Raw genomic sequence first — 24,141 nt, 5'->3', positions numbered from 1 at the left:
CTGATGACCTGCCTTGCCTCTTGTACAAGGTTACTATATCCTATTGCAATGGACTTTCTTCCCCTGAAGGCTTGCGAGGTGCCACTCTGATTGCCCAGGCTCTGCAGAGCTTGCCTGCTAATCTGGGAGTCTCCCTGCTTCCAGCCCTCCATGGGAAGGGGAGAGCCTAATCTGTTTGTAGCATGCTATCCAAAGGCCTCAGGGTTTTACAGACACAGTGTGAGATAGTGGTAGGGTATTAACACACACTTGGTGAAGATGGAGAAACTCCTTGGCTTCAGACAGGTCACTTCCTGCTGCTTGAAGCCTGTGTGCCAGGAGCAGTGCAAGCCAGTGTAACTCCTGCACCGGTTGCAGTGGCAGCTCTTGCAAGAGCTGTTGCATGTCAAGGTTTTGAGAGTTTGCATCCCTTGTCTTGTGAACACAGTCCTCCTGTACTGGCTTCCAAGTATGATGATGCAGAGCATATGGTACCAGGCTGGTAGCTGTGTCCTTTGATACTGAGCATGAAGTAGCCAAGCCAGAGGAAGTAACAAATGGATGTGATTCGAATAGGAAAACTTATCTGGTGGTGTTAGCATGAAGTTTTCTTGTAGACTTTGTAGTTATGTTGTGGGCTGAGAGTTCTGGAACTGGTTGTCCTCAAACTAACAGATTCTATTCTAAGTTCTCAAAGCCAAGGTGCCAGGTTAGGGAAGCTACTTTCTGGCTCTGCCCTGCTCTGCTGGGATGGGGTTCTGAATTTGAAACACAGAAGCTCCTGCTTTCCTTCCAGACTTGTCTTATGCACCCTGTGGGTTGGTGCACGGGCATCTCTCTTCAGGGTGTGTGTGGGGAATGTTACCTAGGTACCATGTGGACAACAGTACCTTAACTAAATCCTTAATAAGATGGCTGAAATAGTTAGCAGTAATGCAGTGTACCTGAATACAGCTCTCTGCTGCATGTGCTTGAACTGGTGTCCTGAGATGTGAAGCAAGCGTGCACTGTCTGGTTACAGTCTCCTTTTCACCTGGGCACAGAGCATCAGCAGGAGGAAAGCCAAATCCGCTTTTCTGTTTCATGATAAACTTTAGTTTTAGTGATCCTGCTGCAGCTGATAAAGAAGGCTTTGCTTGGCTGGCCTCATTCTCACTCTTGTCTTGCTCTGACTGCCTCGCTGTTTGAGTGTTGTTGATGGCAGATATGGGTTTGTGTTCCTCATCTTGTTGGACTCATTTGTGCGTGAGCTTCCAGGACGTGTCTCGTGCAGCTGTGACTGACAGCTCCCGGTGATGGTTTGAGGTGCCAGCCTCAGTGTGTGCTGTGCACAGCCCTCTCTATGCCTAGTCTGGGGCCACCAGATCCTGGGTTGATCAATCCCACTCCTTCCACAGTGGCAGCAGCTGCTGCTGGCAGCTTCTTCTGAACCACAGGTCCCCATATCTCTGCTGGGAAACATTCCCTGGATACATGGAGCTGCATGTGGGCCTTGCTGGACCTGACAGTGATGTTCTGGAGATCCAGGAATGTGCTGTGGTGGGGAGCTGGGGGTGGAAGATGCATCTTTCTCAGAGCTGTGTCAAGCCTTGCTGCCTGCCTGTGGGTCAGGGATGTGAGTTAGCTTGATATCTGCTTATCCCCTGACTTTGGAGGGTTGCTACTCCCTTGGGATGCCTGCAGTGACCAGGCCTGCTTTAGGCAGTTCAGCAAGGGCCCTGTGCCAGCTCACCCTGCACTGGTAGCTCTGTGGCCACCTACTAGACTGTTTTGGTGCTGCCTGTAATTAAAGTAGTGGGGAGATGAGGGTGCTTGCTTTCACACTTATTAAAGGACTGATTTCTGACTCGAAAGCTGATGGGGAGGCAGGAGTGTTGGGTGGCTGGGGCTGAGTGTTGCTTGCCAATAGCTGCTGTGTGAAGAGATGTACCCTGTGGGGCTATTGACAAAACTAACTGGGTTGAGCTCTGGTCTCTGTCGTGGCTCACAATGTTGTCTGACTGCTGGGGCTGGTTATAAAGAGCCTCGCTATTCTTGCTGAGGTTGCACTAATAGCTGTATAGCTTGTTGGGAATGTGCAGTGTATGCATTGCTTGGTGTAACCAAGTATCTAAGCCTTGGTTGCTGTGGTAGAGTGGGGCCTGATGCTCTGGTTTGCAAACAGTGGGAACTTTCTTGCCGAGATGGGGAAGTGATTCTCCGTTGGTGAGAAGTGGAAGGAGTTGTGTTGCAAGGTCTCTAGGTATTGTGCAGGGTGTGTTTGGGCCCCAAGGGTTCCTGGTGCTTTGGGATGCTTGGGCCCATTGACTTGACTTCAGCTGTTCAAGGCTCAGGTTTGGGTTCCCCGTCTCCTCCCAGCTCCTTGCCCAAGAGGATCAGGATCCAGGAGGAGTCAAAGGAGAGTGTCTCCCCTGTACAAAGAGGACAGATGCCAGCCACTGAGCTGTAAACATCTGCAGCATGTAGCATGGAGGGCAGTAAGATCTCATGCCTGGCTGGATGGTGAACCCCTCTTCAAGGGCAGAGATGCATCAAGTGCTGGTGTTGTGCACAGAGGAAATGGCAGAGGTGAGTTGAGGTTCCCAAGACGCTTGTGCTGGAAGAACTCTGCCTGCAGCAAAAAGGCTGGTGTGGAGCCATCATGGCTCAGCCAGACCAGCGCGCTTATCCTTCTGCTTAGTGAAGGTAATGCTTAGCCCTGCTTTACAACTACCCCTTTGCATCTTGACTGCCAACACCCCAAGGCCAGTGGCTCTCCCTTGGGAGACAGAGGAGGGTTAGACATACTTGCATCTACTCACTGAGCAAGGCACACTTCAGCCTCTGTCTAGTGCAGGACTGTGTAGCATGCCAGTGTGGACACCAGCCCTTGCAAAGACTCAAGAACCTTGGGGGTTCCCTGAAGATGTGGCAGCTCTGTTAGCTGAATGCAGCAGGGTGTCCTGCCTTGAGAAGCTGTGGGACATGCATAGGTGCTTTTCATAAGGGCCTGCAGTGTGATTCTATTAGTTCTGCCCTGGTAGAGGTCCTCGTGCTTACCCAGAGCCCATGGTCAGGACAGGTGGATTGCCTGGCATGCATGGCGTGTTGGAGGCACTTCACAAGACAGAGCAGTAGCAGGGACTTGTTCCTGTTCATACTGGTGGGAACTTCTCTGCTAGTGCTGTGCGGAAGCAGGCTGTTTCCACTGATTGCATGGGATGCTTGTCTGGGTTCAGGGTTGCTGCCAGGATGACCCTTGTCTGCTGTGTGTTCTGTGCAGCCTTCAGCAGGTCTGTCAGTGTGAGTCTTCTCACCCAAGTCTCCCTGAGTTGTTTTGACTTGGGGTCCTCATTGGCCAGTGGTGCTGGAGCCCTGCTGGCATTGCAGTCAGTACAGGAACCTATAGTGCCTGAGCTCAGGTGTTTCCCTCCAGTGAGATGTAGCTCCGAGCGTGTAGGTGACTGATACCATCTTCTCATCCCAGCCTGCCTAAAGTAGGCAAGCACTCTGCAAGAGTTCTGTCTGCCCTGGACCTATAGTAAAGGTGACTCATTCAGCTTGATAAGATAAACACTGAGCTTTAGTAGTCAGGTACCTGTGCTGGGAACTAACTCTTGAGGGCTCCTCAATGTAGCACAGGTGTAGCTGGATGTAGTGGTTGAAAGCTGAAACTAGACGGACACGTTTGGAGCTTGCTCTTAGCCATTAAAGCAACATAAAGCTCAGCAGCTTTCAGGACTTGTACTTACTGCATTTCCCACAACTGGAGCTTTGAGTGGCTCTTGAGGATGCTCTAGTTCCTGCTACGCTTTCTTGGCCCCTGCTGCATGTGGAGAGTGGATAACCTTGGCAGTGCCCAGGACCTTAAGTATTACTTACTACAAGTGAGTAGTATTTGCTGTTAAACCCCTTTAAATATTGGACTAGAAAGATGAGCATCTATTCTGCTGCTGATGCCCATGAGGTATGGGGGTCAGTTCTGAGTGGGCTTTGCCCTAGGGTTGCAGCTGCTTCCATGATGACATGAGGAATCACTTTCTGTGTTTTTGAAGCACAGCAAAACTTCTTAGGCTCTGTCCCTGGGGTGTGTGGCTGTGCAGGCTGCTCTGGAGCCTTGCTTGGAAGAATGGGTACTGTGGGAAGGGTGGGTGTGAAGAAGACTTCTTCCACTCCAGTGCTGTTGTAGAGGTTGGGTGGTGCTCACTTTGGAACAGCAGAGAGGGTATGACTGGGCAGGCACAGAGCTAGCACTGTTGCTGCACTCAAGAGAGGTGTAGGGAATGGTGATGCAGAATGCTGTGTACCAGGCACCTGTGAACACTGCTGCCAGCAAAGCCTGTCATGTAGGTGCTTGGTAGTGTCTGCTGCTGCCATCTGGGTCCCAGCTAGAGCAAAGAGGACTTTACTGAGCTCTTACACTTGCAGTGAAGCTGAAAGAGCGATGCTGGTGCTGGCTGATGGGGGTTTGAGGTAGCAATGGCTGCTGGGTGCTCCCAGCTGGGACCTTACTGGGAGGTTCTTCTGGCTACTGGTCTGGGAGAGGCTCCATGCTTCCTGGTAGTGGCAGCAGCAAACTTCCTGAGGGAACTGCGCTGGGGACTGTTTCCCTGGGCCTGTCTGTGGGCAGTGGTTCCCATACAGCCTTTCGGAGGTCTGGGAGCAGCTCTGGGGATGCCTCCCTTGCAGCAGGGTGAGTCAGCCTGTGCGCTGCCTTCCTTCTGCTGCTCTCTAGGCTGGGGAGCACAGGGGCCTGGGTGAACGTGTTTGAAGCCTGCCTGCAGCAACAAGAGCCTGTGCCCTTCCTGCTATTATGGAGAGCATCTGTTTGGATCACTGGTGTGTGCTTAGAGTGAGGCTGAGCAAGTATGGGGAGAACCAGACTACCTCTCTGCAGCCTTATATCCTTTCCACCACAGATACTGTCCCCTGTCTGGAAGAGGAGTGGAAATGTCATTGCCAAGTAGCTGCAGCTCACCTCTGAGGTGCTGGGTTATGGCTTGGTAGTTCATGTCAGGAGAGTTTTGTGCAAGGGTGTGAAACCAGGAACTCTGGCACCAGAAACGTGTGTTTCTGAACTGATGGCTTTCCTTCCTCATGCAGTGGGTCTGCCAGTGATGCCGTGTGGCTTCTCTGGCAGCAATCAGTGGTCAGGAGCCCAAAGCTGATTGTAAAAGCACTGCTCTGTGGAGGCTGTGGGCCAGCTCTGCATCTTGAAGACCTTGCACCAGGGTCAGGCAGAGAGCATTGTGCAGGTGGGTATGGGAGGCAAGGCTGGTAGCAACATCATGGTTATGGGTGATAATGCTTGAGCCTGTACAGCAGGACCAAGACTAAGGGGCTGGAGATACAGTGCTGAGGCTGGAAGCTGTCCTAGCTTGAAATGTTAGGATCTGCCTTGGAAGGACTGCTGGTAGTGTATGATGGGGTTCCCAGCAGAGCTCAGGAGGCAGGGCCAGGATTAGTGAGAAGTGGGGAGCATGTGGTTCCACTGGGTAGTAGATCCTGGTGCAGGATTAGTTGAGAGCAATGCTGGCCAGGTACACATGACTGTATCTCTGAAGCTGTACTTGAGATCTTCTGATCCACAGGCCTGTGCTCTGCAGGCAGCCTCCTGGGAAAACAGCTGCCTGATCTGCCCTTCTTCTCTCCATAGATACTGCCACCACCATGGAGGGGATTGTGACCATGTATCAGGACTTCATGAAGAAAGCAGGTGAGTGTTTGGCTCTGTCCAGTTCGTGCCTTCCTGCCACAGGCACTGGGGTGGTGGCTGTCACCCCTGAAGTAGTCTGGGTCTGGCTACATCCTGCCTCTTCCCTTGTGTAGATGCAGCTCTGGGGTTTTTGCGCTGCCTGTTGGGCTGTTTTGCCTCAGGGCCTGTGTGCAGGCTGTTTTGGGGCACTCATGCCCTTGTACCTTACTGAGTTTGGTTGGCTTTACCAGCCTCAGTTTCCAGACTGTCCCCCCAGACCTGCACTCCTGTCCCAGGGGAACAGACTTGTCATTCCTTATGTCCACCCTGGCAGCAGCATTGCTGGCAGCAGCCTGGGGTGAGGATGCTAACCACTCTGCGCTGTGGCTTTCTCTGCAGACCCCCGCATCGCTGATTATCCACTGATGCAATCCCCATTCCTTGTGATGGGCATCCTCCTGGCATATGTCTACTTTGTACTATCCTTGGGTCCCCGATTAATGGCCAACAGGAAGCCTTTAAACCTAAAGAAGTTCATGGTGCTATACAACTTCTTTCTGGTGGGCCTCTCTCTTTACATAGTTTATGAGGTGAGTTGTTGATGGCAGGCTTTGTCTGGCATACGAAAACCTGCATGCAGGCTGCATAGATGGTGGGGGGTCCTTCTGCAGGCTATTGCCTGCACTTCTGTGCAGGGCTTGGAAAGTGCAGTGGGTGATGTGTGGGGCCTCACCCTGGTGATGCTCTTGTTGCAGTTCCTGATGGCGGGGTGGCTTACTGGGTACACCTGGAGATGTGACCCTGTGGACTTCTCGCAGGACCCCAAGGCCCTCAGGGTAAGTTCTTGTCCCTCTCCCAAGTAGTGGGGATGGCCTTTAGTACTTCTGTTTGGACAGCTAGGTCATGGCTGCCTGCATTTCCTGAGGCAGAAGACTTAGTCTCTGGCTCTTGGTTTCACCCCAGGGTTACTGCATGAGCATTCTTGATCAATGGGCATTTCAAGTCTAGGTGGGTCTCTAATATTAACATGTTCTGTTGCAGATGGTCAGTGTTGCTTGGCTCTTTGTCTTCTCAAAGTTCATCGAACTGACAGACACGGTGAGTAAGTTACTGTGAGAAAGCCTTGTCACTGCTTTCTGGGCAGGGACTTGGGGCCCAGTGTATTTGAGATAGGTGTGTACTTCAGCCCTTCCAGTCTGACCTGGTAGTGCTTCTGTCAGGCTTTATAACCAAGAAGAACATGCTGGGCTATTGCAGAGGACACTCTTGGTGTGTTACAGCTCTGGAAGCTGTGGAATGATCTAATGGGTAGTGGCAGTGAGCTTGGTGGGGGGGGGAAGGGGAACTGCCACTGAGATCAGACACTAAATTATTGTCCCATCTGCTCCCAGGGCTGCAGGTCCTTGATCTGATTTGGTTCTCATTGCAGGTGATCTTTGTCCTGCGGAAGAAGAATGAACAGGTCACATTCTTGCACCTCTTCCACCATTCTGTTCTGCCTTGGAGCTGGTGGTGGGGAGCAAGGTTTGGTCCAGGTAAGATGGAAACTGTAGGGGTGCACAGCTTGGGGAAAGGTTGGGTTTAGCTGCAGCATGCTGACAAGGGGATTTGGCCCTGTTGGGCTCTTAGAAACTTCTTGTAGCACTGACTGCTCCAGAGGACTAACTTATGCTAATGAAAATCTTTCTGAACAGGGGGAATGGGCTCATTCCATGCCATGATCAATTCCATGGTGCATGTTGTCATGTACCTGTACTATGGGCTCTCAGCAGCAGGACCTGCCTTCCAAAAGTATCTGTGGTGGAAGAAGCACATCACAGCCATCCAGCTGGTGAGTCTGCTGTGGAGGAGAGCATGTGCCTTCATCCTCTTTTGTGGGGGGCAGGCCAGCCCCTCTACCTGTGAAAGGTGCAGCCAGAAGCTGTAGCTGTCTCTTCTGTAGCTTCTCTGGGTTTCTAACAGCTCTGAGACCTCTGACAACCCTACCAGCCTGGTTAGGGTGTGGGTGCTGCTCGATCTGCTGCCCCTGGGTTCATTCACACCGGGAGGGTGAGAGATGTGCTGCCTTGAGGCTTGTGCCTGCCTTGTCCAGCTGCTGGCTGTGCCTCAACATAAGGAGGCACACACTCTACTGCAGAGTGGGAAAGGAGCCTATTGGTTTAATTTAGAAAGGTCTCTGTGGGGGGGAGGGGGTGGGGGTGTCCCTAACCCTGCCCCCATGAATAACTTATCCCTGCTCTGCCTTGTTCCCAGGCACAGTTTGTGATTGTCTCTGTCCACATCTCTCAGTATTACTTCATGCCCAGCTGTCAGTACCAGTTTCCCATCTTCGTCCACCTCATCTGGATTTATGGGACCATCTTCTTCATCCTCTTCTCCAACTTCTGGTACCAGTCCTACACAAAGGGCAAACGGTTGCCTAGGGTGGCTCAACAAGCAGCCCAGCACAACGGTAGCAGCATCCACGAGAATGGCACTGTCACCAACGGCAAGGTCAAAGCCAACTAGAGGGCAAGGCCCTCCCAGAGCCAATGAGAGCCCCGGGGCAGAGGCAGCTGGGACCTGTTCCCCTGCTCCTGGGTACCACTAGCCAAGTCAAGTGCCTACAGACTGTTGTACCCCTGTGCCCAAGCCCTGCTGTCCTGTCTGCATGCCCAGCCCCTCTGCTCTGAGCAGCTATGGGCAACTTCTCCTTGGAGGGCTTGTGCTGTTTCTCAGTGTTGCTGAGCAGAGAGGCAGCTGCCTGCATCACAGCTGTGGGGCTGCAGTCCCATTCCAGTGTTTCCAAAGGAACTTCCCCAAGTGCCTACATCTGGCCCTTCTGCCTGGGGCCTATTTCCTTCTGAGTAGGACCAAAAGAAGAGACTGCTCCCTGTCCTGGTGCCCCTTCCTCTTCCCTGTCTCATGAGAGCCTGTGTGGATGAGCAGGCTTGTCCCTGGCTGCTTGCTGCTGCCAGCTCCAGTGTGAGTGCTCCTGCTCTACTGTGCCTTGTGCCACTTTGTTCCATGCCACAGTGCTGCATGTCCCTTTTAATCCCTGTGTGCCCAGGGTGGGAGGTCCTGCCCTGGCATAGCTGTGCTCAGGTGTAGCGATGGAGAATGTAGTGGTGGTGTATATGGAACTCAAGGGCCCAGACCTGCCCAGTACAGTACACATGCCATGTGCCTACTATGTAGCAGGGGTTGTGATGGCCTGAAATGCCTCTCCCACACGCTGAGCCCAGGTTGCCTTGCCTTTCTGTGCCTGAGCTAGGTGCTCAGTGTGTGCTTCAGCCACACTTATGTGATCCCGTATGGCAGCTGGTGCCTTGCTCCAGAGTGGGGGAGGCCAAGCTCAGCCTTGCCTTGGACCTTTTCCATTCCTGCATACTCAAGACTTGAGCAATAATTGCCCCTAGAATCAGCTCTTGGGCTTTCCAGCTTGGGCCCAGCTCTGCTCTGGCCCAGTGTGAGCACAGCAGAGGATGGCTGTTGCCTGCGCTGCTGTGGTGTATGTGAACACATCTTGCCCCTGTGCATCTGAAGGTGTACCCTGCCCTACCAGCAGGGCGGTGCAGCAGCTCTCCTGGTCCTGGTGCCCATCACTTGCTTGGGCTGTAACCAAAACCGTGCTGTTGGCCTTGAGGTTGAGGTGAAGGAGCCAGGCCCTGTCAGATTGGGCTGCTCTTCTATCACAAATAAACAGACAGAAGGAAAAATGGCTCAGCCCTCTTTTTTTTCCTGGCTTGCTGTCCTCAGAAGCTGTTCCAGGTCCTTGGTGCTGCCCAGCGTGGTTGAGGCAGGGCCAGGAGCAGCAGCTGGCATAGCAGGTTTTTGTGTTGGGGGGAGAGGGCGGCAGCAGTCTGCTGATGAAGCAGATGGCAGATTGTTCCCAAGTGTGCTGGTAGAGCAGTGCTCATGGCAGGAAATGTGTCAAAGCTCCTGTTGTGAAAGTGGCTCCACCCTGTCAAAGAATGGCTGGGGTGGAGCAGGGTGTGTGTTGGGACCTGGGCACTGGCCCAGGAGGTGCTGCTGCCTTTCAGACATCCCAGGGAGCTGAGGTGTGGTGGAGTGGGGAATAAAGACCCTGGAACCCCAGGTGATGGGGAAACAGCAGTTTGGCTTCTGCATCTGCTGAAGGTGAAGTTGCTGCCAGCTGTGACAGCCCCTGCAGTGTGGATCTGTGCAGAATGTAGCTCAGGTCGGTCAGAGGGAGGTTTGTGTTCCTGCTCTCTTCCTCTTGCTACAGCAGTGCACCATGCCTTGGCTGCACTCTGTTGTTTCTACCACCTGAGACAGTTTGGCTTCCCTGCTGGGGTGCAGTGCTGCCTTCCCCATGCCGTTGTGAGAGGCTAGCCTAGGTGCTGAGTCAAGCCTGGGCAGAGGGGTGGGTAGCTTGTGGCCAGGAAGAAAGCTGTTCACTATAGGTTTGTTTGGGGTGTGGGGAGAGCTTTAGTGGCTGTCCAGCCGATGCTGGACCTAGGGCATGGCTGGATGTGAGGGAAAGCTTTGCTGACTGTGCCTGAGCTACCGTACACTATACTCATGCCCCAGAACATAGGAAAACATCAACTGACCTGAACTGGTGTGACCAAATAACCCAAACTGCATGTGGGCATCACCACATTTTACAGGGCTTAGTGCTCTTGTATGTATGAAGCCTTAAACAGGGTCTGGCTGCTGCACTGTGTAGTGGTGTCTCAGTTGCTGCTTTTCTGGGCAAGAACTGTCAGAGCATCGTTCTGGTCCCTGATGAAGGGATGTATAACCCTAGGTAGGTGCTCAGAAGCCTTCTCTTCAGGAGCTGTAGGTGACAGTCCAGCTGAAGATGGAGCTTTTCCCATCAAGCCTCCTTCCCCCTCCTTCAGCTGGCTTTTGGTAAACACGGCCCTGTCTTTGTGCTTTTGCCCGAAATAGTAACAATACTTTTGAACTACTTCTGCTTGGCCTTTTAAAAGGGGGTGTTCCCTGCATGTGTTCTGCTTTCCCTTCCTCCAATTGTTCCCATTAGCTGAGACCTTTCCATGGGCTGGCTGTGGCCCTTGGTAATTTACATGCTGTCATGGTCATTTGGGGCTCTTGATCTGAACTGAATCCTCACCGTATATGGCAGCATTTCCTGGGCCTGCTGGCTCAGTGCCCAGCTCTTTCCTCTGCACCTCCTTGCTCTAGTGTGGGGGCCAAAGGAAGACACTGCAGTACCCTCACCTTCTAGTAATGCTCAGGGGTTTTCGTGGGGTGTATAATGCACAGCTTTGCAGGGTGGGTATGTGCTAAGGAGAGAGGCAAGACAAGCTTTCTCTGAGAAAGGTGAATTGCTTTCTTCCACAGCAAAAACTGCACCAGTTTTCAGACATAGAAGCCTTTCTTGCAGGTTCCTTGCATCCTGGATCATTGCAGGGGTGTGGGGCAGGGCTGCTACAGCAGCAGCACAGCTCTGGGGAAGAGTCTAACCCATATAGGGCCCTGCCCTCTTCCCCATTAGGTTCAGCTGCTGCCTTAGGATTTGGTTGGGGAGAGCTGCCTCTTCATCCCTTGGACCTCCTTTTAGAAGGCTCCCTCTGGGTTAAACTCAGGAGGCAGAGCAGGAGCCTGGTGCCAAGTACAGCATAGTACTGTGCCGAGGGGAAGGTGAAAACAGTTAATAACAATCCACCCTCAGCTAATCACAGCACAGGCTTTGTCACGCTATTTTGCCCCAGATGAGGTGCTAATTAGCTGTGCAGTGGCCCTGGCAGCCCCTGGTGCAGCTGAAGGAGGGGCTGAATGGGTCTGTGGCAGTCCCACACCCTCAGACATCTCAGCTCCAATCAATATGCAGAGCAGCATGACTGCAGTAGCTGCACTGGCTTTTGCTAAAAGCTCAAATATGCTCCCACCAACATAACTGAGCTTGGAAAGAATGCATTTCTTCAACTGCTGAAGAGTCGAGCTCTACCAAGCATCTGCATGCTTCTCTGCATGCAGCATCATCAAGGCAATAGGGCTTCCCCTCAGCACAAAGGCAGGACAGGGATCAGGTATGCTGGAACAACTTATGACTAAAGGCTACACACTGGGAGCTTCTTACATGATAGCCAGGCTGGCTGTGGCAATGTAAACTAACCTTCTGGTTTGCATCAGTCTACAATGCCACTGCTAATCCCTTCCTGTCCTTTGGGATGAGTATACATAGAGCATCTCACTCTATATTTATAGCTCCTGCCCCACCTTCCCCCCCCCCCGGGTAGCATTCAGCTAAATTCAACACTAAAGTCACTGCAAAGGCAGCTATGCCACCCCAGCAAGTCAGGGGGATTTCCTCCAAGCCCCAGTGCAGTTAGAATCATAGAATAGTTAGGGTTGGAAAGGACCTTAAGATCATGTTCCAAACCCCCTGCCATGGATGGAGCATTCACAACCTCCCTGGGCAGCCCATTCCAGTATCTCACCACCCTAACAGGAAAGAATTTCCTCCTTATATCCAATCTAAGTTAACACACTATGATGAGTGTTGGAGGGGTAGGAAGTCACCTCAGCTACAGCTTCCCCATTTGGTGGAGCTGGTGTGCTTGTGGTCAGCATGGGTGTGTGTGGCAGAAGTCATACCTGTCTTAGCCATTGCATAGCATCCTCCGTCTCCCAGGACTTCACACGTTTGCTAGGCTGAGGGTTTCTGCAAACTGGCACTAAAGAATAAGAGCTTCAACCACTTGCCCAGATTGCAAACCTCAGTTCTTTGAGCCATGGCCTTCTCTTCCATCAGACTCCATAAAAACAAAAAAAGGCAAACTAGAGCAGTTTATTAACTTTTAAAATACTGTACAACAAGATAAGCCCCTCTCCCCACAACAGTCCTGTGCACTCAGCGTATGCCCTGGTGAATGATGCTGCTTTTGGCACTGTTTGCCTTTTCCTTCTCTTTCTTCTTTATGGGGTCCATCTCAAAACAGCGCCAGAGCCGCAGCGTTTCATCAGCAGCTGCTGAGGCCACTGTTGCACCATCAGGGCTCATAGTCAGGTTCAGGACTCTGGCAGTGTGACCTGAGGAGGAGGTGGTGTGCAGTTAGGCATGGGCTGATCATATTACTCCCCACCAGCTTGCATAGCCATCTCCACACCATAGTGCAGCAGCATCAATTCACACCCCAGGTATGCATTTGGAGCAGCGGTGTTTCTTCAGCTGCTCCTAGCAGCATGCTCCTGGACACCATTCTGCATCAGTAATGCTCCAGGCTAGACCCGAGGTCTGCTCTAACCAAGGATTAGACCTGTCTTCAGCCTCTATTACCCATCTCTTCCAAAGACAGAGGGCCCAGCTTACCTCGCAGCTCAGTGACCTTGGCCATTGTTGGATACTTCCATATAACCAGCTGATTCTGTGCAAAGCCATGGCCTGAAATGAACTCCTTGTAGTTTGTTGACCACAGGATAGAACAAACCTGGCAAGAGGCAGTAGTGCAGGTAAGACAGGCTGCTTGTGCTGATGCTCACCACCCAGAGGTGAGCATGGTCCCCTCCTTTCCCATGCCTTTGTGCCTCAAGTGCCAGCAGCTCTGTACAGGTGTCCTGCCAGAAGGTGTTTATCTCCAAGCTGGTGTTCATGTCTCACCTGGGAGTGGGCATCAACAGCACTGAGGCAGGTGCCAGAGCACACATTCCAGATGCGGATATGTCTGTCACTAGTCCCACCTCCAGTGGCCAGAACATTTGACTGCCACGGACACCACGCCACAGCCTGAGAGAAAAAGGTTCATCTTAAGATATGCAAGGGGCAGCCTGTGCACAGCCAGTGCTGCACACCTGCCTCGCACACAGGCATGTACAGGCATGTGCCCACAGCAGCCCTACACTCACCTTGACAGCACCCTGGTGCTGCGTGAAGGTCTGTACAGGAGCAAAGTCCCCACTGTCCCCCTGGGTGCATGGCCAGATGTTCACCAGGTTGTCATTGCCACCACTAGCCAGGTAGCGCCCGTCTAGAGACCACTTGAGTCCACAAACCTCCTGCGTGTGGCCAGCAAGTGTGGCCACATGATGCTCAGCCACTCTGACATCATGATGGTGGATGTGGCCAGTTCGTGCCCCACTGCAGAAAGAGAAGACTTGCAGTGTCAGGCTGGTTTTCACCAAAGACCATTTTTGAGCTGTTCCAAGACTGTTGTACCTGCCACTGGCCTGGTGGAGTGAGCAAAGTAGCCACAGAAGTTCTTCACAACTTCAGCACAAAGGGCAAGAGAACAGAGAGGCCTTCTCCCCACTGTCCTGACAGAACAGGCTGAGTAAGAAGAATCCCAAGCAAGGACAGAAATTCCTCTCTGCCATCCCTAATCTGCACCAATTTGATCTAGGATAGGAATCTGCAACAGTTGGATGCTGCCCTTCACCCACTGCTTTACCTGGACAGGATGTAGCTGTTCCAGCTGAGGGAGCCCACACGTGAAGAATGGCTGGTCATGTTTCGGAGGCGTTTCTGCTGCTGTATATCCCATAGCTAGAGAGACAGAGGAAGAAATTCTCTGGAGGATGAGGAAACCCAGCTCTATTGCCTTGCCCAGGAACCTCATTGCACAGGCTCTGGCATTCAACCTCATCAGCACAGGGGCAGAGAGAATTGGTATCTCACACCTACAGAGCAGAGGACAACTTCAGGTGTCAGAAAAAACCTACAACCAATCTGTGCCTTGCATGCTGCAGTTGGTCACTGGATGTGGACATTTCCATGCCACACCAGTTAAGGCAAGTCAGGATGCACTGCATTCTTCTAGCACTAGTCAAGCCTTTGTCCCAAGGCCCCCAGTTCTGGCAGTCCCTAGGAAGCAGCTCTAGTTTTACTCCTACACTCACCTGGACCTCAGCATTACTTGTGCCAACAGCAAGGTAGTTTCCTTCTTTAATCCATGACACAGAAGAAATGTAATCATCTGGATGCTCCATCTGCAGCAGCTGGATAATCTCACCAGTGGTGTGATTCCACAGATAGACAGAGCTGTCCAGAGCCACCGCCAGGAAGTTCTGAGAGCTCCAGTCAATGAGATTCAGATCTACAATTTGGAAGAGCAATGCAGGTCACACTGTGTTTAGACAGCCCTGCCTTTCACCAGTGCTTCACCAGCCTTCTAGGTGTCACCATGCCCAGGTAATGGGGTCAGATAGCCCTGATCCAAGTTACCTACACAGCGCTCTGGACCACTGTTCCCTAAAAGGCTAGAGAGGGACACTCCAGAAGTGGTCAGTGCTGGTCTGGGTGCATAAGATACTGAACTAGGACCTAGGAATCCTGCTCTCATGTGGAATGATCTCCACGCCCAGCACTCGATGTTGCAGCCTACTTACAATAGTCATTGCGAATCTCTGGTGCATCCAGGATCCGGTCTGGCATTGAAGAAATGTATCTGCCATTCTTCCTGCTGGATCCAGGTGTTATTTTCTGACTGTAGAGCACTTTCAGGTTATTCTGATAGCCTGTGTGCAGAGGAACAGATCTGTTAACCTGAGTTAATGTTTCCTCCCAGCTGAGCACTGTTCACCCAACTAGAAATCCCCTCCAGTGAAAAAGAAATCCTGAGGGAAGAAATGCACTCAGAAGACTGCAGTTGTGCTCATCACTGGCAGCATAAACTGCTGAACCAGGGTAAGCTCTGATTCTCTAACTCACAAGAACAGGTTTAATTGACAAGCACTTGGCTTTCTGTATCCCATTTTGTTTACTGGCAGTTCAACTACCAGTGCACAGTAGAGTTTGAAGCTTTTGCAGACCTCAGGAAGTTTTGCCACCTGCTGTACAAGTGAGCAATTAACACTCATTTCAACTTCTGTAAACAAATTCACTGTAACTTATGCCACCCCACAACCTCAAGAACCCTAAGAAAGGAGACTCCACTGTGCACAGGAACCTTAAGAAGCAGCCAGTTGATCTCTCCCATGTCCACACACAGGGCCTCTGCGTTGCTGCTCCTCTGCCTAGATCCCTCCAGCTGAGTTAACTCACACAAACCCTGTGTCATACCTTCTGGAGCATTCTGTGGTTTTCCACTGAGGCGGAGGATCTTTGCCTCTTCTATATCAAAGCCATTCAGATTCACTGCCCAGGCTTTCTGTTGTTCCTGGAGACAAACCATCCTCAGTAAGATGCATTGAAAACACAAAGTCCATGCTGCACTTAAGACTGCAGCTGGCAGGCATATACCCAAGCCCCTTTCTCCTAAAACCAGGAGGTATAAAACTGTGCTGTGGGAGTCAGCTACAGGCAGGCACATCAAAGTTTTTCTTCAGACATTGGCACACTGTCCAGCTCAATATTTTCATATACAAGAGTGGCCAGTTCAGTGTCTCATTGCCTGTGGGGAAAGCCACAGCCCTAAGGGACTAAATGCTTCATAAACAGTTTTCAGAACACAGTGTACACGTTCCAGAATAGCTCCCATGTAGCCATTGTCCTAGAATAACACCACCAGCAGTTTCTCCAAGCAGATTCACAGCTTTGTGTCTTTGTAGCAGCCTGCTACATTTTAAAGCCTCATTAGCCCAAAGCTGAATTTCGCTACCAGAAGCGGCATGGGCTAGCGAGTGGAAGCAGAGGTGTAAGACTATGCTCTTCTCTGCATCTAGGGAGACAGCTCTATAGAGCACCTACACTCAGGCTCCTGTGTAGCAACTAAGTGCCTGTTCCATCTGCAGACTCTACAGCATTCACCTGCAGCTCTTAAAGCCCAGAGCTGGAAGCAGTGGTGGCTGGGACTGTCAACCCCATGTGCCCACTTGACAGAACTTTAAGTTTATAAGTTATCGATAAGAGACCAGGAAGAATTAGGTGTTTGATAGTAATCACTGTAGTAATTATAACTTAGCAACATGCTTACCTTCTTGGTAGGGGACTCTTCAGCAGGGTCATTCTCTTTGGTTAGGAGGAAATTTGCCATGTCCATCTGCATAGTGCTGCGGTTGGGAATGTAGCGATCACCCCCGGCCTTTGTTGGTGTGCTCTGGATTTTGGATCCAGATTTACCTGTGTTCACATGCATAAATATCATATTTATAATAAAAATAAATATTGTCTTACAGCTATTGAACAGCTTGTATTAGAGCTTTCAAGAGACAGCAAACCCAGCACTCCACCACATCACACCTGTGAGACATGCTGCAGACAAGCAGGACTCAAGTCATACCACCCAGTCACAGTTAACTCAAATTTTTGTCTCCTCCTCCCCCCCATGCACTAAACTCAGGTGAGGGAGTGCCAGGAGACAACTCCTTGGGCCTAGAAAAACAGTCCCAGAGATCACAGATAAGGGGAGGTTACAAAAATACTGTTATAAAGCTGTCAGCAGACCGTTTTGCCCACACTTGTCTAAACACTCATCTGTGCCAGCAAGGCTCAACTGGAGGATCACCCAGCCTCAATGCATACAGCTCTGCCCTCTCGTACTGGAGAGAAAATGGGCGACTCCAGGAGCCACGCCATGTAGCCCACCTCATCCTGCCTGACCAGAAGGGCAGCCTGGCACGGAGCTCAGAGCACCACGGCTGCAGGCAAGCAGCCAGGGCGACGCTCCCCCACCCGACCTGTCCTGTGTTGCCGCCGCTCACCGGGTGTTCTGGACGGCGTCTTGCTGGAGCTGTGGGAACGATTGAGCGGCTTCATGGGCGACACGATGGCGGCGGGGCCGGGCCCAGGGTCACCACTCTCCTTGGCCTTGCGCTGCCACCGCGCGGGCGGAGCGTTGGGGATCGGCGTGTCCAGCTTCAGCAGCCCGTGCAGATCCGTCTCGAACACGAACTGCGCCATGGCGAGCGCTGCGGGATCGCAGCGTCAGCGGGACCCACATCAGCCGGCCGGGCTGCAGCCCTATTCCGCCAGGTTCCCCCCCCCCCCCCCAGCTGCACCTCGGGGCCCTCTCCACCACAGGAGACCCCCCCCGCCCCGGGCCGGGCCGCTCTCCACCACAGCAGTACGCCCTCCCAGCCACTCCTCAGGGGCCCCTCCACCACAGGACACCCGCTAAGCCGCCCATTAGGGGCCGCTTCACCGCAGCCTCCCACCCGCCATGGCCGCACCTCAGGCTCCCCCTGCGCCCCGGCCTCTCACCTCCGCTCTAGGACTGACGCTCGCGCAACCCTGCTCCCCGAAGGCATTTAAACCCCGCGCTACCGCTCCTCCCATTGGCTGCTTCAAACCCAACCGCTCCCCGCTGCCATGGCGACCACGGCGCGCCACATCGTGATTGGCTGATCCGCGGGACGGGGCGGGGTTCTCCCCGCCGGACGGCTACGGGTGCCGGGTGGGCGGGTAGTGCCGCGTTTCTTCCCTGTGGGCGCGGGGCGCAGACAACGGGAGAGGAGGCCGTGTGTTTGCGCGTCTCCTTTATGTCAGGGCGGGGGGCGCGGCTCCGGGCGGCCCGCGGGGCTCCCAGCCGCTCATGAGCAGGTAGGACTGGTTGGCGATGTCGGTGCTGGGCAGCCGGTCCGCAGCGTGCTCTGGCGGCGGCGAGCCCGCCTCCCCCCGCGGGCCGGGCAGCACCTCCAGCAGGCAGGGCAGGACGGCCTCCTCCTTCTCCTCCTCCGGCGGCTGCTTGTAGAAGGCGTTGGGCTGGGGGACACAGGGAGGGGTGCGGTGGGCCCTGCCCCTGGGGCTGCCCGCGGCGGTTCGGCCGCGGTGGGCCCTGCCCCGGCCCCCTCACCTGGCCGTGCTTGCTGCTTTCGTGGAGGAAACTGCCCAGTGCGCGGTGCAGGTCGGGGACGGAGGGCCAGAGTTTCTGCTTCATGTTGCTGAGCGCGGGGAAGGGGGTGTTCAAAGCAAACCCCAGTCCTGGGGTGCCCTGGTGCACCCCTGGTCTGGTGCTGGACTCCCACTCCCAGCCCCAGACACAGCCTTTACCTGTAGAGGGAGGGGAAGGTGCACCGCAGGCCCAGGAGCGCTCCCGTGAAGAGCAGCAGCACCAACGTAACGCTGGGGATGGTCCAGCCTGCATCGGAGGAACGCTGGCACTGTAACCCTCCCCAGACCTGCCACTGAGGAGTCCTTCACAGCCCTGCTACCTTCACCTGGTGCTCCCTATCCCATTTGCAGCACTCCGTTTCCCATGCTCAGCCTGTGGCTCTGATGGCTGCAGCCTCTGCTTCCGCCCTGTTCCTTACCCGCATCGACCATGGCATCAACCACGACAGGCTTGGACCAGGCGCTCCAGCTGCCCTTGTACCACGGCCCGCTGGGCTGGGCCCGCACCTGGGCATGGTACTGGGCGCCTGGATGTAAATCCAGGACTTCTTTCCTGGCTGCCTGTGGGACCTGCAGGACCTGTGGGGCAGAGCTGAGCTGGAGACAACAGCTGCTGTGGGGTGGCCAAAGGGAAGCACTGGGGTGTGGGTCCACCCTGCCTGACCCTATGTGGCCCATGTGCCAGCAGCAGAGGTGGGCAGGGCTACCTGGGTGAGCCCGGGCCATGTCTTACCTTCCAGTCATGGCTGTTCTGAACAGCATAGCGGATCTGGTAGAGCAGCTGCTCTGCCAGCACCTCCAGGGGCGGTAGCCACTGCAGGCTCAGCCGGCCCTGTGACACTGTTGCCTGCACAATCTGTGGGGCTTCTGTGAGCACTGTTGGGGATGGCGATGTGTCACTGCCATGGAATGGGGCATAGAATGCTGTGTCCCCCATAAGCCAGGCATGGGCAATGGCAGGAGCCATGGTGGCAGTGGGACTCACCAGCCTGGTGCAGCCAGAAGGGCTCCTTGAAGTAGCTGAGTGTGGACAGTGGATGGGGCTGGGTGACATTCACCAGGACAGAGATGGCACTGTCAACCTTGGGCTGGAACGTGCAGGTGTGGGAGCCCAGCGTCCCCACGCTCACCTCTATACACTCCTGCCATGCATCTTCCCTGTTTGAAGAGCAGGGAGCCAGTCAGCCCCACTGTGGTGGCCCAACTCCCCTCATCCGCTGCCAGCTCTGCTCTGTGAACACCCTTGTCCCCGCAGCCGGTGCTGCCCGTAGTTGGAGGGGCAGTGTGGTTGGGAGTGGTGGTGGGGAGGTGCGAGGCCCATGGTGGCAGGGCAGGACACAGCGCACAGTGGGATATGGGACAGTGGGCTGTGCCACCCCTCTGCCTGAGGACTGTGGCCCTGTCATGCCCCTTACCTTGTGCCAGCCCCGCTTGGAGATTGCTGGTAGAAGAGCTGGTGTGAGCTGGGGAGCTCTGTGGTGTCCCAGCTCCACTCACAGCGCACGTGCTGCAGGTCAGGGGTGCTGCAGCACAGCCTGATGTCTCCTGGGCAGACAGAGCCAGGGGAGGGAGGGGGCTACTACCCCTTGGCCCCCCAAAACTTGTGTGCTGCATCTCACCTGCCCCAGGCCCTCCAACCCTCGAAGCCCCAGGCATGGGTGCCTCCCTGCTGTGCCTGCCAGCACTGCAGCGGTGGGGATGGCTGCTCACCGGAGGAGTGGGGTGTCTCCGCAGCCACTGCCTGCGACCATGGTCCCCAAACACCATCCATGGAGGTGCCGTCAGGCTTGCTGCGCACCTGGATGTGGTACCTCACCCCTGGCCGCAGGTTCTGGAGAACCACCCAGGTGTTGGCCTGGACCAGCCGCTATGGGAGAGGGACCAGGCTGAGGAGCAGCTGCACCCCCTAAATCCCCCTGCCCATCCCTGTCCCCTCTGTCTACCTGCCCCGCTCCCGGGGAGGCTGCAGCTGCCCCGGTGGTGGGTGCATGGGTGCTGATGGCTAGATCGATGGAGGGGTCCCCAGGGCGCTGCCCTGCTGCGGTGCTGCAGGACACGTCTGAAGAGCTGACAGGGCAGAACTGCACCTCATAGAGGAAGAAGTTCAGGAAGTCAGCGAGTGGTGGCTGCCAGGAGATGCAGAGCTGCCCTGCAACCCCAGCCCAGCGGGCTGTGATGTTCACTGGGGGAGCAATGAGACCTGTGGGGAACGTGCCAGGTGTTTGCCTTCCTGCAGCAGGCCCTGTCTAGGCACCCTCAGTCCTGCAGAGGTCCCTCAAGGGCTGCATCCACGCCTGGCATGCAGGGTGCTGCCAGCCCCCACGGTGGTCACAAGGGCAGGGGACCCAGGCCTGGGGACTGTCCTGGTGTCCCAGGCATATTGCCCAGTGGGAGGGACTCACCCACTGCATCCACGCTGAGGTCCCGCCTGTACTTGGTCTGGTTGTTGGTGGCGTCCAGGACGCGGAGATGGAGCTGGGTGAAGAGCCGCACATCCTGTCTGGGGAAGATGCAGACGTGCCGTGTCCTGCCGGCCCCGTGACGCCATGTGGAGACTGTGCATGCTGTGGGCATGTCCCTGAGGAACAGAGAGCAGGGTCTTGCAGCACCCCATGCCTCCTGCCTGTGGCCAGGCTGGAGGAGACAGGACCTGGGGCACAGTGCCTTTCGGTGTCACCAGCATCTTCCCTGTACCCCATCCACTGCAGGGCACCATCCCCATGGTACTCGGACAGCCAAGGGGTGCGCGGTGGCTGCTGTGGGCCCTCCACCATCTCTCCTTGCAGCTGGGAGCGAGTGGGGTGGATGGAGGGCTGCAGCACTGCTGCTCTCTCTGTGGGCAAGGGGAAGATGGGTTGTGTCCCCACCACTTCCTACCTGCTGTACCAGTAGTAGAAGTGGCACATCCTGCTCACTGCCTCCTCCTCCTCCTCATCGTCATCATCCCAAAAGCAGGTGAGGTCCTCAAAGGAGCGGGTGAAGCAGAGGATGTCCTCGGGCACCCCTGCCAGCAGCGCAGCATCTGGGAAGAGTGTGGGCATGAGGGAACCCCTGGGCACAAACCTGTCCCCATCCCACCTACATCCCCCTGCCCCATGTTTCACTGACTGGCTGCCACCTGAAGTCAGTCTGTGCAGGCACCTGGGGGACATGGACATGGCTGAGGCACAGCTTGGCACAGCGGGGAAGGATAGGGTACATGCTGGCTGCTGGCTTGCACTGGGGTCCTGGCTGGTGGCAGGGCTCCCACTGGTCGGCCCCACTGCTCCCCCCTCCTCAGCACGTGGGGTCCTTTGGGATAAACAAACATCCCAAAATAGCTTTGTGGTTGGCGGGGGGCTCAGGGCCCAGTGATCGAGGGGAAGCACCCCTGCCCTGCTCAAGCCGGAAGGTGCGCGGAAGTGAGATAAGGAGGAGCAGTGCCTCAGGAGAGGGAAAGGGCCTTTGGGCTGGCATGGGGATGTGTGGTCCTGAGCAGGGGGGATGTTTAAACCCCAGCCCCAGGACTGCTTGAGAGGCAGTGGGTTTCTTTGCCCCACTCAGAAAGCTGCTGTCCCTGTTGTTGGAGGGATAAACTAGAGCATCACACCCTGCAGGATCTCTATCCCAAGCACTCGTGGCTTTGCTGACACATGGGTGCCAGTCCCTATTGTCAGGGAAGAGAGGACAGCCCCAAGATGCAGATGCATGAAGCACAGGAGCGGCCTTGCTGCCCCCAGCATTGCTGCAGCACTCCTTTCTCCCCCACTGCCTCTGCCCTGGGACCTGCTCAAGCCCTCCTCCTCCTCCTCTTCCTCCTGGGACGTGCTCCCTTCCCCAGGGCCTGCCCCACAACAAACCCCTGCCATTGCCTGGCTGTGCTCTCTGTGCATCTGTCCTTTGCTACACACCCCCTGCACTGCCAGTTGAGCCCACCCTGGGCAAAGAATAAGTGACAGTCCCCAAATGTCCTTGTCATGTCAGTGTCCCTCTGCTCTCCTGTCCCTTCTCTTGCCCTGATCCCCAGCCCTGTTCCTCCTTTCCCAGCCATGTTGCCTTCCTCCCCCAGCCCACAACCCACCCCCCAGCCCACAGCCCCTCACCTCCTCTTCTCTTTTTGCACCCCACTGCTCCTGCCCCAAGCCTCATGCCAACCCTGTGACCCCCCCAGGTCCCAGCACCAGGGGTTGGGATGGCTGGGTCCCAGCAGCCTGGTGGCAAAGGGGTCCCATGGCGTTGGTGGGAAGCCACACTGGTCTGGTGAGCTATCAGAGCGGCCATACAACTCTGCAGCCCTTGGGGCACAGCAATGTCCCATGAGCTGAGGGCAGGGGGATGATGAGCCCAACCCCAACCTTCCTCCCACTGCCCCTATGGGGGTGATTCAAAATGTGCTCCTGAGCCTGCTGTGGACAGAGACCTGGAGTGGAGCTGGAGAGATGAGCAGGAGATCGACAGGATTTGGTTCAGTGAATGCTTTTTATGGTGTTATGAAAGTGATAGAAGGGCCAAGGAGGGGCTCAAGGAAAGCGTGGATAGGCCTTCAATGGGAGAAAGCCATGAAGTGGCTCTGCCTGGTGAAGGGAGGCAGGCTGGGGCCAGCTATGGGCTGAGCTGAGGATGCTCATGAGGGCAGTAAGATCACGGTAGGGCTGGCACAGGAGCTTTGGGATTAGCCTGGTGGGGCTGCTGTGTTACCCACAGTGCAGAGCTGTGCTGTCAGATGTTAGCTTGAATTTGGCTCATCCTTGATATTGATGCATGGGGAGCCTCTCTGCTACCTGTGTGGGACTGGGAGCCACAGGCTGGTAACCCAAAGGGGAATCCAGGGGCTGCCAGGTCCTACCTGCAGAGAGCAGGGATGTCCCTTTGCTCAGGGCACCCCAGGGTGTCCCACAGGTCAGAAGGGCTCTCCATTGCCCACCCTGAACACCCTCCTGGGATGCTCCCTCCCCAGCCCTGTGGATTTTGGCTGCCATGGGATGTTTGCTGCCCATACCCAGTGTGCCATCTCATCTCTGGCCCATCGTTTGGGGAAGAAAATGGCCCCAAGGACCTACCTTCTGATGTCACTGGCTCGGTGGCCAGCAGCGGGCTGTGGAAGCTGAGCAGAACAGCAGGGAGCAAAGGGAGCAGCCGGCCCCGGTGCAGGCAGGCTGCCATCCTGCAACCCGTGTGCCGGGGATGTGTGTGCTGCTCTTGGCGCTTCCCAGCACCGTGCTGGGAGCTGCTGCGGCTCCTCCGGGTGACACCTTTATCTGGGAAGTGGCGGCTGTGCAGCTCAGGAAGCCTGGCTGGAGGCTCCCCCCACCCCATCACCGGCACTTCCCTGTGCCCAAAACCACCATGCCATGCCCCCTCCACCGCCAGCCGCAGTGCCAAGAGAGACTGCTCCTATCAGATAGGCAGCACGTCCTGCCCTTGTGGCTACCGGCACGCAGGGAGGCTGGGGTAGGAAGAAAAACATCCCCTGAGAAAACAGGGAGGCCCCTGTGTGGGGCAGGGCAAGACAGGGCAGAGCAGGCTGCTGGGGGCTGAAAGGACGTGGAGTGGCTGTTCCGACTCCATCCCACCCTGTGACGACTGACAGTGGTGTGTACTGGGTCCCACTTCCTTCTCTATCCAGCTACCAGGCTTTGCCGTCAAGGAGGCAAAAGCAGGTTTGAGCAGGCCTGATGACATTGTCCCAGATGCTGTTCCCACTGGCAGTGGAGGAGGTGCAAAGCCGGTGGCACACAACAGGCTGCCTGCAGAGGCCTGTGCTCATCACTGTTTCACTGGGGACTTCAGTGATGGAGCGGAGAGGCTGCTTACTGATGGCTGCAATTGACAC

General features: G+C 55.1%; 3 protein-coding genes across 4 annotated transcripts; 1 reads left to right on the top strand and 2 right to left on the bottom strand.

Moving 5' to 3' along the window:
* Window positions 1–3,186: 3,186 nt before the first annotated feature.
* On the top strand, window positions 3,187–9,351 carry ELOVL1 (ELOVL fatty acid elongase 1). The gene is given in 10 exon segments (XM_062617268.1): window positions 3,187–3,845; window positions 5,062–5,168; window positions 5,170–5,213; window positions 5,615–5,674; window positions 6,053–6,243; window positions 6,409–6,489; window positions 6,695–6,751; window positions 7,083–7,188; window positions 7,348–7,484; window positions 7,907–9,351. Coding segments are annotated over 10 exon segments (1,095 nt in total). The 5' UTR covers window positions 3,187–3,788; the 3' UTR covers window positions 8,162–9,351.
* Window positions 9,352–12,394: 3,043 nt separating this feature from the next.
* On the bottom strand, window positions 12,395–17,839 carry CDC20 (cell division cycle 20). Its single transcript, XM_062617239.1, has 11 exons — window positions 17,700–17,839; window positions 17,201–17,407; window positions 16,474–16,619; window positions 15,621–15,717; window positions 14,948–15,076; window positions 14,459–14,655; window positions 14,011–14,105; window positions 13,469–13,700; window positions 13,224–13,349; window positions 12,936–13,053; window positions 12,395–12,655 (listed from the first exon to the last, which is right to left on the bottom strand). Exons 2-11 carry the CDS (start codon window positions 17,397–17,399, stop codon window positions 12,477–12,479), a joined length of 1,518 nt encoding a protein of 505 aa, XP_062473223.1. The 5' UTR covers window positions 17,400–17,407; window positions 17,700–17,839; the 3' UTR covers window positions 12,395–12,476.
* Window positions 17,840–17,969: 130 nt separating this feature from the next.
* MPL (MPL proto-oncogene, thrombopoietin receptor) lies at window positions 17,970–23,678 on the bottom strand. 2 transcript variants are annotated; one of them, XM_062617236.1, is made up of 12 exons: window positions 23,369–23,678; window positions 21,207–21,351; window positions 20,732–20,907; window positions 20,273–20,529; window positions 20,040–20,196; window positions 19,745–19,874; window positions 19,315–19,487; window positions 19,063–19,205; window positions 18,749–18,908; window positions 18,489–18,576; window positions 18,292–18,379; window positions 17,970–18,200 (listed from the first exon to the last, which is right to left on the bottom strand). In XM_062617236.1, exons 1-12 carry the CDS (start codon window positions 23,622–23,624, stop codon window positions 17,976–17,978), a joined length of 1,998 nt encoding a protein of 665 aa, XP_062473220.1. In that variant the 5' UTR covers window positions 23,625–23,678; the 3' UTR covers window positions 17,970–17,975. The 2 variants fall into 2 exon arrangements, with proteins under 2 accessions (XP_062473220.1, XP_062473221.1); XM_062617237.1 differs by having other exon boundaries at window positions 20,040–20,160.
* Window positions 23,679–24,141: the final 463 nt, after the last annotated feature.

This window comes from Pezoporus occidentalis, unplaced genomic scaffold (genome assembly GCF_034315485.1).
Source record: "Pezoporus occidentalis ecotype Australia unplaced genomic scaffold, CSIRO_AGI_Poc_V1 ctg194, whole genome shotgun sequence".
Lineage (NCBI taxonomy): Eukaryota > Metazoa > Chordata > Aves > Psittaciformes > Psittacidae > Pezoporus > Pezoporus occidentalis.
The sequence above is the reverse complement of the archived record's forward strand: the minus strand, read 5'-3'. Positions and strand labels throughout refer to the sequence as shown.

Bases quoted from the DNA above. Each gene is read 5' to 3' on its own strand.
- MPL (XM_062617236.1), bottom strand. From the start codon at position 23,624: ATGGGGTGGGGGGAGCCTCCAGCCAGGCTTCCTGAGCTGCACAGCCGC. The intron at 20,530-20,731 runs GTGAGTCCCTCC...CGTTCCCCACAG, and splicing joins CCTCAGCGTGGATGCAGTGG to GTCTCATTGCTCCCCCAGTG. The intron at 19,206-19,314 runs GTGAGTCCCACT...CATCCCCAACAG, and splicing joins CTTCTGGCTGCACCAGGCTG to TGCTCACAGAAGCCCCACAG.
- CDC20 (XM_062617239.1), bottom strand. From the start codon at position 17,399: ATGGCGCAGTTCGTGTTCGAGACGGATCTGCACGGGCTGCTGAAGCTG. The intron at 14,106-14,458 runs GTGAGTGTAGGA...CTGTCTCTCTAG, and splicing joins CAAGTAATGCTGAGGTCCAG to CTATGGGATATACAGCAGCA. The intron at 13,701-14,010 runs GTAAAGCAGTGG...CTCTTTCTGCAG, and splicing joins AACAGCTACATCCTGTCCAG to TGGGGCACGAACTGGCCACA.